The sequence below is a fragment of the Mytilus galloprovincialis genome, chromosome 13, assembly GCF_965363235.1.
Source record: "Mytilus galloprovincialis chromosome 13, xbMytGall1.hap1.1, whole genome shotgun sequence".
In the NCBI taxonomy this organism is placed as follows: domain Eukaryota; kingdom Metazoa; phylum Mollusca; class Bivalvia; order Mytilida; family Mytilidae; genus Mytilus; species Mytilus galloprovincialis.
The window spans coordinates 4,834,032-4,855,077 of record NC_134850.1 but is presented as its reverse complement, the minus strand read 5'-3'; the positions used below and the strand labels follow the sequence as shown (position 1 = coordinate 4,855,077).

The window sequence follows — 21,046 nt, the reverse complement described above, 5'->3', positions numbered from 1 at the left end:
CCTATGTTTAGCTTTCTGCAACAAAAGTCTCAGGCTTGACAAAAATAAGGAAATGAGTAATCAGCAATAGCCAATACGACAACTATTCATCATTTCCAAATGGCATATTTGTACATGTAGTTAATGTTTGTTTAATTGATATTTGACCTCATAACAGTCCATTGACTCAACCTGACTAGAAAGATATAAATATTTGACATGAAAGACCATCATGTTTTTCTTGTTTCTTGGTGTTATCTGTAATATGATGTTATGTCAATGTATATTTTCATTCTTATAACTGATGGTGTCTAGTTATACCTGATTTGCTATCATATGCTCTACCACTTCCTCTTTTCTGCCATCCTGCATCTACAGCAACCACAAGTGTACCCTTCTTTCTGTAATTTATAAAAGTACTAGTAAATAAACTGAACATAATATAAAATGTAACTGGAGATGTCAAAGATTGTATAAATCAAAAGAATCATCAATCGTAGTCAGAAATCTATTGTCTTTGTGTCCAAACCCATATTAATCATAAGCATTATTGGATAAAATCATTTAGTCAAATGTTAGAAATCTAAATAACTTTAAGTCACATTCCAAATTCTTATAATGAAAACTGAAGGTCTCAGTTACTGAAAAATAAAAATAATGTGTTTCTTATTTTTTTTTTACAGTGCATGAAAAATATAAATTCAATCAATGCTTATTATATTGTACTGTTATACTACTGCCCAAGGTTAGGGGGGATTAGGATCCAACTAACATGATCCCCCCCACACACACACATTATATGTATGTATGTGCCTGTCCCAAGTCAGGAGCCGGTAATTCAGTGGTTGTCATTTGTTTATGTGTTACATTTTTTTTTGTAGATTTTTTTAATGTAAAATAAGGCTTTTAGTTTCCTTGTTTGATTGTTTTACATGGTCATTTCGGGCCTTTTTTAGCTGACTATGCGGTATGGGCTTTGCTCATTGTCGAAGGCTGCACAGTGACCTGTAGTTGTTAATCTCTGTGTTTAATTTGGTCTCTTGTGGAGAGTTGTCTCATTTGCAACCACATCTTCTTTTTTATCATTATAATTTAAATTATAAGTATCCCATTGTTGAATTTGAGTTTAGTTTAATGTTTTAATTTTTATTATTTTTAGGTACATACTGTTCTACAGCTGCCAATTCTTTCTCCAGTGCTTCATTTGTTGATTCCTTGGCTACCTCTTCAACAACATTCCCTACTTCTTTCAGTCTTGCACTAACCAGTTTATAACTAAATGCTGGAATATTCAGCTCTGATAGGAAACTATTAGCTTGTCTTTCTCCTAGTCCAGAGTGAACAAGGGCTGTAATAAAATAATCAAAGATACAATGATCTAAATAATGATGTGCACAGTACAATTTTGATGAATATTTGCAGACTTTTTGATCTCGCAATGCTGATGATTTTTTTAAATCATATTTTATAGTTTTAAAATTATACCAGTTAATTAAAACATAAGAACATGTTTTTTTTTATTTACAAGGGGCATAACTCTTTAAAAAAAGTTGATGTCCCACCATTTTATAATTTAATAATAAATATAATGGCTCAGATATAGTAATGTATGACATTAACTTTAAACAACTAAGTGAACCCTGAAAATGTACAATGATGTAGGTGATAGTGAAAAAAATTTGCCTGGATGCTGATTGACTATATTTACATGACTGGATAATATTGTGCATACATGTCCATGTACCTGTTGCAAGTTTACTGTTGACATCCCATACTCTGTCATGACGCTTTCCAGTAGGAACACTGTTTACATGCATACAAATGGTATTAAAACACTGTACCTGAAGAAAAAAAATAGTTGATTTCATAAAGAGACAAATGGTCAAATGTCAGTATTTGTATGAAAAAAATCTCATCAAAATTAGATGTCATTACTCTCTCTCCATCTTTTCAATGTTACTTTTTAATGACAAAAAGGCAGACATAGAAAAAATGGTGAGTAAGTCATGTCATACATATAGTAACATCCTCGGTTTGTTATTAAAACGCTTGAAGCATGTCATATTAAAATCCTTCTTTTTTTTTTATTATAATGCTTCTTTAGGTATGAACATGCATATCAAATTGTCTTTTCCCATTTCACATTGGAAATTAATTTACATTATACTATTCAAGATTACAGACCCCCGGTTTTTAGTAGTACATGTACATGTATTTTGTATATTTAATGCTCTCCAATAAAAATATAGTTCTAGCAAATTGTTTAATTGAGTGTTGCTGAGGTCTTCAATGCTTTGAACACAACCAGGGAGTTAGCACTCATCAATTACATATTGAAATTTAGTATTGACTCTTAGCTTTTAGAATAGGCTTTCTCTGGTTTGATTTTCTGAATACTGAACTTTGACCTAAAGATTTGATTCTTGTTAAAACACATATGTATACCAATGATGACAATTAATCATTAAAATTCTGGGCTGTTCTTGAATCTTAGATTCAAATTATTTTTGATGGATAGAAAGACAAGCTGAATTCATTCGAAGTGTTCAGACATCTTAGATTTTTTGTTTAAATCTGAATTACTTACTTTCAGTAGACATCCAAGACCATATGTCTGTATGTCAATAGTATGTCCAAGCTGTAGGGGCAAACCACATTTAAGACATGCTCTTAGACCAGTAGCAAGGACATCAAGCTCAACAATTCTTCTCCCTTCTCTCCAGTCTTCAGATGATCTAGTCTGTTTTCCTTCAAAAGATACCTCTTCCTCCCTTGTTGCATTTGAGATGTTTGGAACTGCAATTATAAAAAACAATAATGAATGCAGGTACAATGTATATGTATACATTTTATATTCATTCATATACATGTATATCTAATGTTTATATACTCTGAGTGATGATACTCCACTAGGATGCATTGCTGTCATTTTTGGAATAATTGTGCATTTATTAACCATCACAGTCACATCATTATTGGTGTCATTAATCGTAAACATAAATGAATAATAAAAGATACAATGACAGAGAGACCCATATAAGTTCAGGAGTTATTATAATAGACTAAAACGTATGAAGGTTTACTTTTGGGGCATGTCAACATTTTACATGCAACTGTTGTCTTAAATTAAAGTCATATGAAATTTAAAAAAAAAAAAAACATATAATGTTTCATACAAAAGTACTGTGTACATGTACATATTTGAAAGGCTAATTCTGTAAATTTATAAAAACATATGTCCTCCCTCATTCAATTTGTTTTTGTCAGGTTTTCTTTGTGCACTGTAGGAATAAACATAGAATAAAGAAAATTATTTTAAGTCTGGTTACATGATATATTACAAATATAAGCTTCGTTTCATTGTCAAACCCCCAAAAGGAGACTAGTATATATATACATTGTACATACATATTATAAAGACTTGTTATTGGAAGTAACTTAGTTTCAACTATCAGTAATTTTTGTTTTTGTTTTATTAGAATCGGATGATGCACTTTCAATTGTCTAAAATTTTAGGTGTGATACACGTAAATGTATTTACAGATTTTAATAGAATATATTTATTGTTATGATTATTATTAGCTATTTTTATCAATCATGCTACCCACCCCTAGAAAAATAATTTTAGGCAACAACTATTTAACTTCAAGGGGGTATATTTATTTCCTAAACACATATTTTGGTCAGGCAGATGACAAATACAAATATTTTGAATCCATATTTTCCCCCAACAACCTACATGTAATACATGTAACATGTGTAAGTATTAAATTTTGATAAAATGATTTGATTGGTAGCATTTAAAAACAACATCACCCCCCTGAAGTGAAATTGTTATTCCCATAAGTGATAGATCTAATTACAATATATCCCGTCTTAAAATGCTGGGGACACGCATAAACGTTGAATAAATGTTCTTATGTAAATTTTAACATTTGTACCAGATTTTGTTTTGGATAGGGAAAGGAGGCTTGGATTAGCTACAGTACACACAGAGAGGATGTAAACTCATACTCCCAACACCGATTCTGGTGTAACACAGTGTCACACTGTGAAACACAGATTTCCCTCCCAAAAACACCAAGTAATTACTCCCATCTGGGAGGGTTTTATGACCTGTTGATTGCAGGTAAAAGTAATAAAAATCAACAAAGTATGACTGCATGGTCTGACAGTGACATATAATTACATGTCAACTTCTTCCCATTTCAATCATTTCCTATTTAGTTTCTATTTCTGAAAGCTATAAAAAAGGTTAATGAAATTATTTTAAAAAATTATATACAAAAAGTATTTTTAGATTGGAAAATTATTTACATTCTTTCATAATCTCATAATTAAGAATGGCAACTTGATAATTACAATAAGTTGTATTTATAGTCAGTTTAAACATATAGATATTAATATATATACATGGTTTAAAAAATAATAGTAATGATACAAAAAAAATGAATAAAGTAAAATAATGTAGATAAATTTCATACATATTATATTTAAATAATCTTCATTTATTATTTAAATTTATATAAAAAAAAATGAATAAATTCAATTAAAATATATGTCTTTATTTTCTATTAAGTATACTCCACTTACAGGTGATGTTTTGTTTGTTTTAATAATGTTTCTTAGGTAAATGTATGAAAAACCAACACGGTCAGAACGAATGCTGAATATATTTTTAATAAATAAAGTTGTGCAGGATTCTTTAATAAAATCAGATTATAATATATATATCTGATTAAATTTAACAAATCTCCCACTTTTCATCATTTTTGTGACTGTTATTTAATGACAGGAAACACAAGAAATGTTTATTGTAGTCATCAACTACTGGCACACTTCAAAGGTAAACATAGCAATAAAAATCATGGTGTTGGGAGAAACCACACCAAGGTAATAAACAATTAAGGAGTTTTAGGGAGGAATTACTCCAAGTTTCTCCCAATTTCCTCCCAAGATTTGGAGAGTGTTGCTGGAGTTTCCTGGTGTGACACCAAGTTTTTACACAGTGTAGGGAGTATGAGATTACATCCTCTCTGTGTGTACTGTAGATCTAGAATAAAGAAGGAGTTCAAATTTGTACAAGTTGTTGGTTCTGCATACTCAGTCAATTCTATGATTTTATTTCCCTGTGTCCTATACATGTACATCGACTCCAGATCTGTTCGTCCAAAAATATGTTTACGTCCATTCATGTTTGTCCCTTTCACTTTCGCACCCTACATGTTCGCACCCTTTCTATTGGTTTTGTGATTAATAATTTTGTAATTGAGTTTTGGTATAAAGTATATTGGTATAAATATTTTTTTTTCATTTGTTCAAAATAATGTGTTATTATAACAGGGTTTTTTTTTGTATTGCGATCTTTTATGTTTTTCATTTAAATTCTTCAATATTTTATTGATACCTGGCTACAGTATTTACATAAACATGATAAAAGGAGATAAAAACAATCATGATTTTCAGGTCTGTTTGCACCCTATACATGTTCACACCCTACAATGCTTTTTCTCATACCTATCTGCAGTATTTATATCAAAGCAAGAGACCAAATTAAGCTTAAACCAATTAACATGAACATAAAATTTATAACATTTAATAATTAATCATCAATTTGATAAAAAAATAAACAACATTTGATATGATATGACACAATTTTATTCTGAAAATATATATAATTTTTTTAGGGAATATATAAACATATGAAAAAATATATTTAATAATTCAACTGGAATTTCAACAAAAATTGGGTGCAAATATGTTAGGTGCGAATAGACGTAGGGCGCAAAGGTGTGTGGTACGTATAGATTATGGGGTTTTCTACACAATCATGACAATGTGACATTGATATTGTAAAATAACAGCCGTGAGCCACAATGTGAACCTTTTTACGAGTTGGCTGATATTTTATGATATAGATCTATAAGAGGACTCGATTATCTTTTTATTGTTCTGTTACTGGTCTTTTCCCTCTTCCTAAGACAGTTTTACACTTGACAAAAGCAAGCTTGATAACATCTCCTCTTGTATTGTGACGTCGCTGATAACTTCTCCTTACATTGTGACGTGGCTGATAATGCATGGTCTTGTTTTGAAGCCTTGATTGGAGAATTACTGAGCGACTGAGCAGGGTAATATAGGCATAGGGAAGGACGATAAACATGTTTATTGAGCAAAATAGTCCAAATAATTATGACGTCTGGCAATGCTATTTTAATTTTTTTGGGACAACCTCATAGGAAGGCGTCCCAGAATAAAAATAGCCTTGCCAGAGTCATAATTATTTTGACTAGGTGTGAAACAGACTTGATCCCTTCACATCCTAGGGCTAACTTCAACTTTTACAGTTAATAAAGATTACGAGAGAGTACATTGTATTTGATTTTTTATATGAATTGGACCTTTGAAAGTGGAATTAATATATGACTAGTCTAGGACCTTTATTCTTGAAATCAAATGTTTACCTTACTCAGTTACTGGTGTTAAAACTCATAAGTCCAAGATTGCTCTGACGCCCAACGGCTGTTTTCCGCAACTTGCACAAGCTGGCTGTGGCTGTGCCAACGAGCCTAACGAGGGTCCCTCAGTCCAAGCTTTTATGGCGAAACAGTCGTTGGATGTAAGAACAATCTCGGACTTATACTATATAAAGATTATCTTTATGGTCAACATAAATTTACGTATATAATCTATTTATTGTAATATTATATATTGTAGACTAGTTGTGTTGATGTTGTCGTGTATTTTTCGGGAATCAAATGGATAACTTACTCGAAAAATAGTTGTGATCATTAGAGTAAGTCGATGTTTTGGTCCATCGGGCATGTTGACTATCCGACACCTTCAGATATCTTTTAGATTTGAAGCCATGCTTATGTATTCTTGTCATCACTGCTACCAAAACGTTACGTTACAGCAGACGACTGTTGTTGTTTACAAATGGCGCCGGAAATTAAACGATGTCGTAATCGTGCGATCGCAAAACTGTTTCCATAAAACAACAATAAAACAACTTTCATCTATAACAAAAGTTTCAATATATTCAATCTTTTAATAAATTTTGTATTTATTGTTTAATTGTACAATAATGAATTTCGTATTTTACCGACAGTTCGAGTTGCGCAGAAAATTCAAATTCGTCAGGTTCATATCTCCTTAATCCAACACCAAGTACAAGTTACTTTAGTGAAGCCTTCACCTAAAACTTCATATCTGGCTGCCGCTATTGCTATGGAAACTACAAGTAAAAAAAAGACTAATGCTTGATAGAGGATATAAAAAAATTCGGAAAAATTAATATTAGTTTACTTGTATTTGGTATTCACATTTTTGCATACATGTACATTAATTTCATTGAAAAAACCGAGGAATAGTCATAACTGTCTCGTTTGAATTTTATAGCTGACTATGCGATATAGGTCTTTCTCATTGTTGAATGCCAAACGCTGACCTATATTTAATCTCTAATGTCAGACGGGGTCTGGTGTAGGGTTGCCGCATTTGCAATCATTCCACATTGTCCTATTATACAGGTTTCACAAAATTGTATTTACCTCGGAACATCGTATTTATGATATGGAAACTAGCATTTAAAAAGCAAAATAACTTTTTTGGGGAATGGTAAAAAATAAATTCAAGAAAAGGACAGATAGAAAGGAGTTCCAAAAATGTTTATATCCAAATTAATGATTTCAGGACGAGAAAGTATTATTTTTTATCTTGCAATTTACACCACAACGTATTCCCCATTTCAAACTAAAAGGCAAATTGTAAGAGTTGGTATTACTTTGTTTCATTAATAAGAATTGCGAACGTAGATACAAGTATCTTGTCTTGGGGAGGGATAAATCATACTTTGTAAAGAATCATTCTGATTCAAACAAAAAATTCTCTGATACTGACATTTTCAAGATGCTTGATTTCTTGATTGACAACATATTTGTTACGTTTGGAGGACGTGTTTTTCAACAGACTGTCGGGATTCCAATGGGAACCAATTGTGCCCATATTCTTGCCTGACTTCATACGGGAACTTCTTAGGAAGAACGATAAGAAGTTAGCAATATCCTTTAACTGTTCCGCTATATAGATGATATTCTCTCACTAAATAATACAACATTTGGTGACTATGTTGAACGAATCTTTCCAATCGAACTAAAGATAAAGGATACTATAGATACAGTTAAGTCTGCTTCATATCTTGACTTACATATAGAAATTGACAATGAGGGTCGATTAAAAACAAAACTTTACGTCAAAAAAGATGATTTCAGCTTCCCAATTGTAAACTTTCAATTTCTATGTAGCAACATTCTAACAGCGTCTGCATTCGGAGTATATATCTCCCAATTGATACGATATTCCCGGTCTTGCATTTCCAATCATGATTTCCTTGATAGAGGATTGCTGGTCATTCAAGAGATCTAAATGGTAAGGTTGAAATCATCCTTTCGTAAATTTTACGAACGCCATCACGAGTTGGTTGACCGTTATGAAATAACCTTTTCACGAGCGTGACCTACTAGACTATCTACCGGATTTGTAATAACATAAGCAACACGACGGGTACCGCATGTAGATCAGGATCTGCTCACCCTTCCGAAGCACATGAGATCACCGCCAGTTTTGGTGAGGTTCGTGTTGCTTAGTCCTTAGTTTTCTATGTTGTGTCGTCTGTACTATTATTTGTCTGTTTGTCATCTTTTTTTTTTAATTTTAAACCATAACGTTGTCAGTTTATTTTCAATCTATGAGTTTGACTGTCCCTCTGGTATCTTTCTTCCTTCTTTTACACAAAATGTAACAGTTTGAAAAAAAAGATCTATAAGTAACTTGTCAGATTTATATTTAATTGTTTTCTCACCCTAATAATGCATGAAAACTTGCCATTAGAAGATAAGCTAAAAACATCTATCAATCAATCATTTCTTTATTTTAATGAAACATGAATGTTGCAAACTGATTTGTTTGTTATCTTGGTGTAATAAGACCCCAACCAAGTTCCTCAAACTATAGAATTTTTCTAAAAATAAACAATGTAATATTTGACAATCCAAAGCAACGTCGATGTTAATAAATGTGTCGCGGAATTTCTTCAGAATATCAAAGTTAGTAAGCATGGTAAAGAAACGCTTCATAAAAAAGTAAGAAGTAGAAATTACAATATAGGTATATCCAAAGTAGCGCTTCGAACGCAGGGCATACGTGTGTCTTTAGTAAGTACACAACTAACACTTTTTATTACGTCGTCAAGAGTAGAAAATGTGAGTATGTTTGTCCTTCTGATGAGTTAAGCCTTTTTCAACTGATTTTTATAGTATGTTCTTATGTTGTACTGTTAAACCACTGTCCCAGGTTAGGGGAGGGTTTGGATCCCGCTAACATGTTTAACCCCGCCACATTATTTATGTATGTGCTTGTCCCAAGTCAGGAGCCTGTAATTCAGTGGTTGTCGTTTGTTTATGTGTTACATATTTGATATTTGATTTTCGTTCATTTTTTTTTACATAAATTAGGCCGATAATTTTCTCGTTTGAATTGTTTTACATTGTCTTAACGGGGCCTTTTATAGCTGACTTTGCGGTATGGGCGTTGCTAATTATTGAAGGCCGTACGGAGACCTATAGTTGTTAATGTCTGTGTCATTTTGGTCTTTTGTGGATAGTTGTCTCATTGGGAATCATAACACATCTTCTTTTTTATGTGTTACATTACAAAAATAACCTTTAAAAGTTCACATGCCTGTCCTTTGACAGTGATACCACATCGATCTTATTAAAATCATAAAACAATGAAAAGTGTTGTTGATTATGTAATATTATTGCTTAACACTTATTTAATGGCTAATGCATAACAGAAAGAATAATGCGTTGTGCTAGAACAACACGCTGAGAACGATCTTAAAATGCTAGCTAACATTGGAACATCCTACACGTCGACATGTGAACCTATCGGGACACATTATTCTGACTCCGAGCCAATAAGTCTTTCATTATACTCCTTTGTGCAACTTGCGTAGCAAAAAGCAGCAAGTACCAATTTGCAAGTTTCGTTGGATCGTACCAATGACCTCCCGCATTCAAGTCAAGCACGCAGCCCCGAGACTAAAAAGGCGGTAAATATATACTTACGAGGAAGAAGCCAACACACGGAATAACAGAATATTTTCACCTTCCGCGACCATGTGCCATATCTACAATAAACCAAGGCAAAACATAGATGTATGGCAATTGCTGTGTTCCAGAAAAATGACCACATAGATCCTGTTGTTCGTATGAAACTCTGAACAACACAAGCATTATCACTCAACAGTTCTTCGTCAGAAAACGCAAACAACTGAGCAGAATTGCTATAAATAGGTTTACTGCCGTAAATAGCAATAAAACGTATAGTTCCAATGAAGTTTCCGATGGCAACGAATAAATCTGAAACAGTTTAATATATTAGTAGCCGTCTCGTTTCATTTTCAGGCCGTAAACTGTCAACAACGCAGTAAGACGTAAAAATAAATATGGATCCTAAAAATGACAATGTGCAAGCAATGATGGTCAAAGAAATATCCACCGCAAATGCCGATAAGAGATTTATATGTTCTATAGGATTTGACGTCGGAATCCATGTTGCATTAACTGTCGTATTCTCCATTATTCATTTTTTATCTGCTCAAAAAAGATTTTTGTCGCGTGATTATATGTCACACATTTTAGAAAACATTTAAACTCATAGAATCTTCCATTTCACACAAACTTTCATAAAGTTAGAAAAAGTTATATTATTCCAATGATATTAAGGATTTTATTGATAGTAGACATATTGTCGACGCTTACGTACATGTATTGAAATTCTTTTCATCACATGTTGTACACCCACGTGATAGCTAAACAATCAATATGTGTGTTAATGTGACCTTGTAACTTCATTCTGTTTATTATAGGACAATTTAAGGAAATCCATGTTTCTAAATACTCAAGTGTGTGGTGTTTAGTGGTACACTATACACATATCTATGTTAGTGCAAAAAAAATTATATTATTGTTACGGATCGTTCCACCACGACCCCATGAGTTGTGGTTAAAAATAAAAATTTCATTCTTCTCAGTTTTCAGTTTGTAAGATTTTAGTTAATTCATATTGTGTATCATGTGTGTACTCTCTCGAGAGATTCATATTGTGACATAAAGTAAAGGTACTCGTCTCTTTTTAACGTGTGTAGGAAGTGTGTTGCTCAGTATATTTACGAATCTCGTCTTTGGTTAAAAAGGGGGGAAAATACTGCAAGGATCCAAGAAAATCCAATAAATCGAAGAGCTTGTATCAAGACAGCATCATGACATAACACAACAACAAAGAAAAACAGAAAGATAAAAATCGGTTTTCAAAACACTTCATAGAAATCTATCACTGAGTGACAAGCATCGTATCGAAAACAATATAATCCAACAAGACAGGTGTGTTCGTAAATTATTCGTTTTGAATAGAAATAAACTCAGGTAATACTTTCACCGAATTTCGAATTCAAGCATTTCGTTTTCAAATGTCATTCCTATGAAATGAGGAATTTAAATCAAACCAAACTAAAGCTCAAATATTGTCTTTTTAAATTATGGTTGATACAATGGTATTTGAAATTAGGTTTGAATTCCGTGATGTAAAGTTGGCCTTAGAAGGATTTGGCTATTTGTTTATATCATTTTGTAATATGTATATCATCAACTGTTTTGATTTTGTTCACCATTAGCTTTCAATTATTTTACTAAGAAAAGCACAAACAAAAATACGAAACGAAGTTGTAGTGCAGTGCATCGACGAAAAATTAAAAAAAGTTCAAACTTTGTGATAGGTCTATATAGCCAAAACAATACGTCGCACAGTTTTCACATGGTTATCATAAGATATAAAAAGTAAAGTATTAAAGTGATTAAAAATATTTCTTTATAATTGTTTTATAATTGTTTTATTAAGATTGTGTGGTTCAGTCAGGTTGAACATATTCATTTATACTTTTTAAGACAAATGAAACATTATTGTTTAAACACATATTTCGTGTTTTATTGAATATAAAATGAAGAAGTGATTATTGATAATTGTATCTTAACGTTAACATAGTCTTTACTTTAACCAGAGATCACCAGATGGTTGATTAATCTGACCATTCTATTTGTCGAACACAATCATAAGTAGAACAAACAGGTGTGACAAAAACTGAGGCATTTATTTCTCAACGCTGCAATAAAATCGGCGCCAACACATTGAGTTTTCCTTCATAAAATTGTTAACCTTTTCACAGATAACAAACTAATGGCAATATTTAATTATCTATTTTCGCATTATATAAAAATAAGTTCCCCGTCAACTCACAGAATTTATTACTTACCTCAATAATTGCGTATTTATTCATAGCGATCGCTATCCTCAAAACTATAATGGTTTACTTTTTTTTTTAAATTGTTATTTGGATGGAGAGTTGTCTCATTGGCACTCACACCACATCTTCCTATATCTTAGCACTAATGTTGCTTTGAGTAAAGGCACCAGTGATATTCCGCACTTTGAAATACACAAATCGATTGAGAAAAAAAACAAAACAAATCCGGATCCAGGTTACAAACTTAAACTGAGGGAAACGCATCAAATATAAGACGCATAACAGAAAGCTATAAAAAAGTGTTGATGTTGAAACCATAACTGTTACAGCGGTTTATTAGTTTTTCTTTGAAATGCCAAACTATCGGTTTGATTCTGCTATTTTAACTTTTAATGCAGGTTATTCCACTCTTAGGGCATCTGACACAGTTTTGATCCCATATCGAAATTTTGCTGACAGTTTACAGATAGGCTATTTTTTACCTGATTAAATCAAATATGTAATAAAAAGTATACCTTAATGTGCTACTGTTTGAGTAAAACGAGTTCAAACTTTATATTTTTGCTAAAAATTCGGATTTGTGAACGTATTTTTCCTTTCTACAGAAATACATAACTTTTTTTTAACGTTTTGAAAAATAAACACACTGTTTTTGTAAAATTATTTGTAAACTATGTTTTATATAAATGTCCTTCAAATTTGTGCATTTTGTTTTTTTTTCAAATCACTCATATTTATCAAATGCTCTTGAATGTAGAAAAAACTTCATTTTTTTCTGTATATATATATCAAATTTAATAGAATTGCACTATTGACGTTTTCATGAAAATTGGCACACATAAAAAAGGGTCCATGAACTCGTTTTCAAGTTAAATACTTATGATTAAAATCAGTCGAAAACTGAATCTTTTCCCAATAAGTCATAGTTTGAATTCTCGAAAATAACAATTTATGTAAGCAACGTAATTACCTCCCCTATAACTATATCGTATGCCCGTAACATTACATTTGTGTTCAGTAAAGGCAAATTAAAGGAGTTGAAAGAATACGTCAATGAGACAGCCACTATTCAAAAACACATGACGAGTTCAATTTCAAGTGCTTTACACGATTCAGCCATTTTCGATTATCAAAAGGAATTATTCATTACGGTTTCTATCGGGAAATCTGCAGGTCACTTAATTGAAAGAAAAAGATTGATGTCTTGAATTATTACGACTGTCATACAAGTAAGAGGTTAAGCTAGCTACAATACTTAGATCCATCCACCATTTTTCGTCATAAAAATATGCCTATACCAAGATCAATATGTGACACTTTAATAAACTATTATTTATCTTTATCTTATCTTATCTACCAAGTCAGAAATATGACAGTTATTATTAATTCGTTTGATGTATTTGAGCATTTGATTTAGCCATTTCATTGCAGTCTTTCCGCTTTAAATTTTTTTCTCGGTTTTCCGTATTTTTCTCAAAACGTTGCATGTTTTCTAGTTTGAAATTGAAACAATAAAATGACAATAATTTCTTTGATTTAATGGTTGGAAATTAATTAAAAAGGACAGATCAATAGTCCCGAAAAATCGGACAAACGGTAGTAAAGTCCACCTAGACATGACATATAAATATTGCCTTTACTTTGTATTGTAATAAGTCTTGAAATACTATATAAATATAGATTATTGATTCAAAACAGAAGACGATAAAAGTGTAAAGCAATATTGAAATGTATCATTGATTTTTTATTTGATTAGAATATTTTTTATTGGTTGATGAAAATCAACGAATAATATAAAATAAGGAATAGATGCAAGCCACAATCGTATTGATAATGAGCAGACTGTAGAAGTCTTTAGACGTTTTATTGTCCAACAGCACTTCAAAATAAATATTTGTGGACACACTGTAGCAAAAGGTAAGAATTTACAAAATTAAATATGTGTTAAAATGATCAATGACAGATTATTATTATTATTAATATTTTCGTCATAATAAATACCAGGATAATATTTTATAGTACTCCAGACGCCCGTTTCGTCTACATAAGACTCATCAATAACGCTCATATCAAAATATTTATACAGCCAAACAAGTGCAAAGTCGAAGGGCATTGAGGATCCATAATTGCAAAATACGGTTAAGGTAATCTGTGTCTGGGATAAGAAAATCCTTAGTTTTTCGAAAAATTCAAACATTTGTAAACAGGAAATTTATAAAAATGACCACATTATTATTATTCATGTCAACACCGAAGTATTTGTTGGCTACTGGGCTGAAGATATCCTCGGAGAAGAAACGTCCACTAGCAGTAGCATCGACCCAGTGGTGTAAATTGTTATCAATGGTACCAGGATTATAGATTAAACCAGGCAAATTAAAAAAAAAATACAGCAATGTTGCTTACAAATGATCGGACGAGAAGCATGCATTTCGACAGTTAACATTCACTCTATTTCTATTTCTTTTACTATGACAGTTGTTTTCCATTCATTTGATATATTTGCGCCTTTTTTTGTTTTTTCATTTGATAAGGGACTTTCTGTTTTGAATTTTCTTGAAGTTCCGTATTTTAGTTGTGTTACTTTTAAATCAGAAATGTCAGATTATTGTAAATTTGGACAAGCTGTAGAAAAAGGTAAGAATATACAAAATGAAATATGTGTTAAAATGATCGATGACAGATCATAATATAATAATTAAAAACCAATTGTTCAGAGAACAATTGAAGGTCTTTCCACTAGTAAAGATCTATTTTGATATGGAAATATGAAAAATCAGTTTAAAATGTTAGTTCCTATGGCTTTATGATGTATTAATATCAATTTAAAGCAAAGGTCAAAATCTAGAACGTCCTATTAACCTATGACCTTGACCTCAATTTCAAGGTCACAAACCAAGGATCTTAAATCAAAAGACCCTAGGTCTTTAATATGTTTGGTTAAAGAGTAATATCACTTTACGGGTAAACCTAAATATAAGATGGGCAAAAACTCCCATTTATTATTTGCGCACCCTTTCAACCAAAATATACAAGTAAGGACATGTCGCAAATAACAATTTATGAAAAATTATTTGTCGATATGTAATACGGTATTTGAAAATCAGTGAAAATAAGCAAAAATCAAAATTTAGAACATGACCTTGACCTTTGACCTTGACCTCATTTTCATTTTTTTGGACCAAGGACCTCAAATCTGAAGACCCTAGGTCTCTATCACTTATGGTTTACCAGTTAGAAATGCATATTACTTATATCATTTACATAAGGGGAAATAACTCTCATATGGAGTCTCTGGAAAGCTTCGGTCCAAATGAATTGCCTAATCCTGAAGATGTAACGAGCAATTTGGTAAAAGAAATTTGTCGTAATCTTTTACGGTTGCGAAGGAGTAATGGCCACAAGAAAAACAGTGTTTGGGGAGATAACTCTTACAACGCAAAGTATTTGGTTACGCAGTTGTCAGTTTTAAAAGCGCATACAATTTACGATACCATATTCCAAATATCTAAGCGACATCTTTTGAAACATCAATAATACGCAAGAAAAAAAATTAGGCGGAAGAAAAAAAAAAAAAAAATAATAATAATTAAAAACCAATTGTTCAGAGAACAATTGAAGGTCTTTCCACTGAAAACAATGTATTTTAATATGAAAGTTGTAAAATTAAGTTTAAAATGTCATTTCAATCGTCAACTGATAGGTTATTGTACGCTGATTCCAGAAATATATGGTTTCTATACAATATTTTTTAAATAAGGGAGATAATTTGTTACTTCCGGTTTGAAAAATGTTACTTCCGATAATATTTGAATATTTAATTGACACTGATTCCAAAAAGATCTGGTTCTATATACTTTTTTATTAATAAAGTACAAAAAATAGCTACTTCCGGTTTACACAAGGTCACTTCCGGTTATTTTTTTTTCAAGGTTAAATGGTTTGATATCTTTCGCCAAAAGTCTCATGGCTATATCATGTATACATATGAGCTGAAAGCAAAGGTCAAAAACTAGAACGTCAAATTAATCTATGTCCTTGGGATCAATTTCAAGGTTATAAACCAAGGACTTCAAATCAAAAGACCATAGGTCTTAATTATATTTGGTTAATCAGTTATATCACAATACGCGTATTTTTAAATACAAGAGGGGAGAAAACTCACTTTTACGTTCAACGTACCCTTGCAATCAAAATTTACGTGTTACGACATGTCGCAACTAACAATTTAGAAAAAATAATTTGTCGATATCTTATAGGGTTTCTGGAAATTAGTGGAAATAAGCCAAATTCAAAAATTAGAATATGACCTTGACATTTGACCTTGACCTAATTTTTATTTTTTTTGACCAAGGATCTCAAATCAAAAGATCCTTGGTCTCTAGCACTTATGGTTTACAAGATAGAAATGCATATCACTTATATCAAATGCATAAGGGGAAATAACTCTCATATGGAGCGTTCATATCACTTCGGTCAAAATAGGACAAATCATGCGAAGGATATAACGAGCAATTTTGTAAAATAAATTTGTCATAATATTTTACGGTTGCGAAGGAGTTGCGATAACAAGGAAAACAGTGTTTGGGGAGATAACTCCTACAAAGAAAAGTATTCGTTTACGCAGGGTAAATTTCAAAAGCGCATAAACTGTTTGATATCATATACCAAATATCTAAGCGACATATTGCGAAACAAATGTTTATCGCAAGAACAAAATTAGGCGGAAGAAAAAAAAAAAAATAATCAGAAGAAAAACAATAGGTCTTTCCACAGAAAAGTGGAAAGACCTAATAATCAGAACAAATTCAATAGGTCTTTCCACGGAAAGGTGGAAAGACCTAATTAATGTTTTCGTCATAAATTAAACCTTGAAAATTTAAAAAAAAAACATCAATGTCGTTTACAAATGATCGGATGAGAAGCATGCATTTCAGTAGTTAACCTTCACTCTGATGTTTAACTATTGCAATGTTTTTATTATTGCGAGAAGTAAGAGAGGGTTGTAATCGCATTAATTTAGACTCGCATTTCGGATGTTTTAATATGAATGAAGCGGGGATTTTTCTCAGTACCGCAAAAATAATAATTGCATTTTAGTCTTAAATGACAGAACTGCAATATTATTTTTTTAATATATATAATAATATTTGTAATCGCATTAATTTTGACTCGCATTTCGGATGTTTTAATATGAATGAAGCAGGGATTTTTCTCAGTACCGCAAAAATAATAAATGCATTTTAGTCTTAAATGACAGACTGCAATATTATTTTTTTAATATATATAACAATATTTTGTGTCATTCAAACAAATTAAACAATGGCGACTTATAGCTGTTAATTTCTGTGTCATTTGGTCCTTGTGGACAGTTGTTTCATTGACAATCATACCACATCTTTTTTTATATAAACAAGTTTCTGGTCAATTTTCATATGCATCATCTTTATTCAGAGGAGGGGGTTAGGCGTCTGTTGTAGAAGAGAGTAGAGCAAAATACAGGTCCCAGTCCCACTCTTGGAGATAGAAGTAGAGAAAGATACAGGTTCCAGTCCCACTCTTGGAGATAGAAGTAGAGAAAAAAACAGGTTCCAGTCCCACTCTTGGAGATAGAAGGGAGAAGAGAAAAATACAGGTTCCAGTCCCACTCTTGGAGATAGAAGTAGAGAAAAATACAGGTTCCAGTCCCACTCTTGGAGATAGAAGTAGAGAAAAATACAGGTCCCAGTCCCACTCTTGGAGATAGAAGGGAGAAGAGAAAAATACAGGTTCCAGTCCCACTCTTGGAGATAGAAGTAGAGCAAAATACAGGTTCCAGTCCCACTCTTGGAGATAGAAGTAGAGAAAAATACAGGTTCCAGTCCCACTCTTGGAGATAGAAGGGAGTAGAGCAAAATACAGGTTCCAGTCCCACTCTTGGAGATAGAAGTAGAGAAAGATATAGGTTCCAGTCCCACTCTTGGAGATAGAATGGAGTAGAGAAAAATACAGGTTCCAGTCCGACTCTTGGAGATAGAAGTAGAGAAAAATACAGGTTCCAGTCCCACTCTTGGAGATAGAAGGAAGTAGAGAAAAATACAGGTTCCAGTCCCACTCTTGGAGATAGAAGGGATAAGAGAAAAATACAGGTTCCAGTCCCACTCTTGGAGATAGAAGTAGAGAAAAATACAGGTTCCAGTCCCACTCTTGGAGATAGAAGTAGAGAAAAATACAGGTTCCAGTCCCACTCTTGGAGATAGAAGTAGAGAAAAATACAGGTTCCAGTCCCACTCTTGGAGGTAGAAGGGAGTAGAGAAAAATACAGGTTCCAATCCGACTCTTGGAGATAGAAGGGAGTAGAGAAAAATACAGGTTCCAGTCCCACTCTTGGAGATAGAAGGAAGTAGAGAAAAATATAGGTTCCAGTCCGACTCTTGGAGATAGAAGGAAGTAGAGAAAAATACAGGTTCCAGTACCACTCTTGGAGATAGAAGGGAGTAGAAAAAAATACAGGTTCCAGTCCCACTCTTGGAGATAGAAGGAAGTAGAGAAAAATACAGGTTCCAGTACCACTCTTGGAGATAGAAGGGAGTAGAAAAAAATACAGGTTCCAGTCCCACTCTTGGAGATAGAAGGAAGTAGAGAAAAATACAGGTTCCAGTACCACTCTTGGAGATAGAAGGGAGTAGTGAAAAATACAGGTTCCAGTCCCATTCTTGGAGATAGAAGGGAGTAGAGAAAAATACAGGTTACAGTCCCACTCTTGGAGATAGAACGGAGTAGTGAAAAATACAGGTTCCAGTACCACTCTTGGAGATAGAAGGGAGTAGTGAAAAATACAGGTTCCAGTCCCACTCTTGGAGATAGAAGGGAGAAGAGAAAAATACAGGTTCCAGTCCCATTCTTGGAGATAGAAGTAGAGAAAAATACAGGTTCCAGTCCCACTCTTGGAGATAGAAGGGAGAAGAGAAAAATACAGGTTCCACTCCCACTCTTGGAGATAGAAGGGAGTAGAGAAAAATACAGGTTCCAATCCCTCTCTTGGAGATAGAAGGGAGTAGAGAAAAATACAGGTTCCAGTCCCACTCTTGGAGATAGAAGTAGAGAAAAATACAGGTTCCAGTCCCTCTCTTGGAGATAGAAGGGAGTAGAGAAAAATACAGGTTCCAATCCCACTCTTGGAGATAGTAGTAGAGAAAAATACAGGTTCCAGTCCCTCTCTTGGAGATAGAAGTAGAGAAAAATACAGGTTCCAGTCCCATTCTTGGAGATAGAAGGGAGTAGAGAAAAATACAGGTTCCAATCCCACTCTTGGAGATAGAAGGGAATAGAGAAAAATACAGGTTCCAGTCCCACTCTTGGAGATAGAAGGGAGTAGAGAAAAATACAGGTTCCAGTCCCACTCTTGGAGATAGAAGGGAATAGAGAAAAATACAGGTTCCAGTCCCACTCTTGGAAATAGAAGGGAATAGAGAAAAATACAGGTTCCAGTCCTACTCTTGGAGATAGAAGGGAGTAGAGAAAAATACAGGTTCCAGTCCCACTCTTGGAGATAGAAGGGAGTAGAGAAAAATACAGGTTCCAGTCCCACTCTTGGAGATAGAAGGGAATAGAGAAAAAAATACAGGTTCCAGTCCCACTCTTGGAAATAGAAGGGAATAGAGAAAAATACAGGTTCCAGTCCCACTCTTGGAGATAGAAGGGAGTAGAGAAAAATACAGGTTCCAATCCCACTCTTGGAGATAGAAGGGTATAGAGAAAAATACAGGTTCCAGTCCCACTCTTGGAGATAGAAGGGTATAGAGAAAAATACAGGTTCCAGTCCAACTCTTGGAGATAGAAGGGAGTAGAGAAAAATACAGGTTCCAATCCCACTCTTGGAGATAGAAGGGAGTAGAGAAAAATACAGGTTCCAATCCCTCTCTTGGAGAAAGAAGGGAGTAGAGAAAAATACAGGTTCCAATCCCACTCTTGGAGATAGAAGGAAGTAGAGAAAAATACAGGTTCCAGTCCCACTCTTGGAGATAGAAGTTGAGAAAAATACAGGTTCCAGTCCCACTCTTGGAGATAGTAGTAGAGAAAAATACAGGTTCCAGTCCCACTCTTGGAGATAAAAGGGAGTAGAGAAAAATACAGGTTCCAGTCCCACTCTTGGAGATAGAAGGGAGTAGAGAAAAATACAGGTTCCAATCCCACTCTTGGAGATAGAAGGGAATAGAGAAAAAAATACAGGTTCCAGTCCCTCTCTTGGAGATAGAAGTAGAGAAAAATACAGGTTCCAGTCCCACTCTTGGAGATAGAAGGGAGTAGAGAAAAATACAGGTTCCAATCCCACTCTTGGAGATAGAAGGGAATAGAGAAAAATACAGGTTCCAGTCCCACTCTTGGAGAAAGAAGGGAGTAGAGAAAAATACAGGTTCCAGTCCCACTCTTGGAGATAGAAGGGAGTAGAGAAAAATACAGGTTCCAATCCCACTCTTGGAGATAGAAGGGAATAGAGAAAAAAATACAGGTTCCAGTCCCACTCTTGGAAATAGAAGGGAATAGAGAAAAATACAGGTTCCAGTCCCACTCTTGGAGATAGAAGGGAGTAGAGAAAAATACAGGTTCCAATCCCACTCTTGGAGATAGAAGGGAATAGAGAAAAATACAGGTTCCAGTCCCACTCTTGGAGATAGAAGGGAATAGAGAAAAATACAGGTTCCAGTCCCTCTCTTGGAGATA

General features: G+C 33.2%; 2 protein-coding genes across 3 annotated transcripts in view; one reads left to right on the top strand and one right to left on the bottom strand.

The window, feature by feature from the left end:
• The window catches only part of LOC143056900 (uncharacterized), a 438,790-nt gene that overhangs the window by 96,107 nt on the left and 321,637 nt on the right, over nucleotides 1-21,046 (top strand). The window lies entirely within an intron of this gene.
• On the bottom strand, nucleotides 260-7,131 carry LOC143057579 (uncharacterized). Of its 2 annotated transcripts, none has more exons than XM_076230897.1 (5): nucleotides 6,751-7,131; nucleotides 2,567-2,775; nucleotides 1,712-1,820; nucleotides 1,147-1,327; nucleotides 260-380 (listed from the first exon to the last, which is right to left on the bottom strand). In XM_076230897.1, the coding sequence occupies exons 1-5, from the start codon at nucleotides 6,866-6,868 to the stop codon at nucleotides 275-277; spliced, it is 723 nt and encodes a 240-aa protein (XP_076087012.1). In that variant the 5' UTR covers nucleotides 6,869-7,131; the 3' UTR covers nucleotides 260-274. The 2 variants fall into 2 exon arrangements, with proteins under 2 accessions (XP_076087012.1, XP_076087013.1); XM_076230898.1 differs by having other exon boundaries at nucleotides 1,724-1,820; nucleotides 6,751-7,122.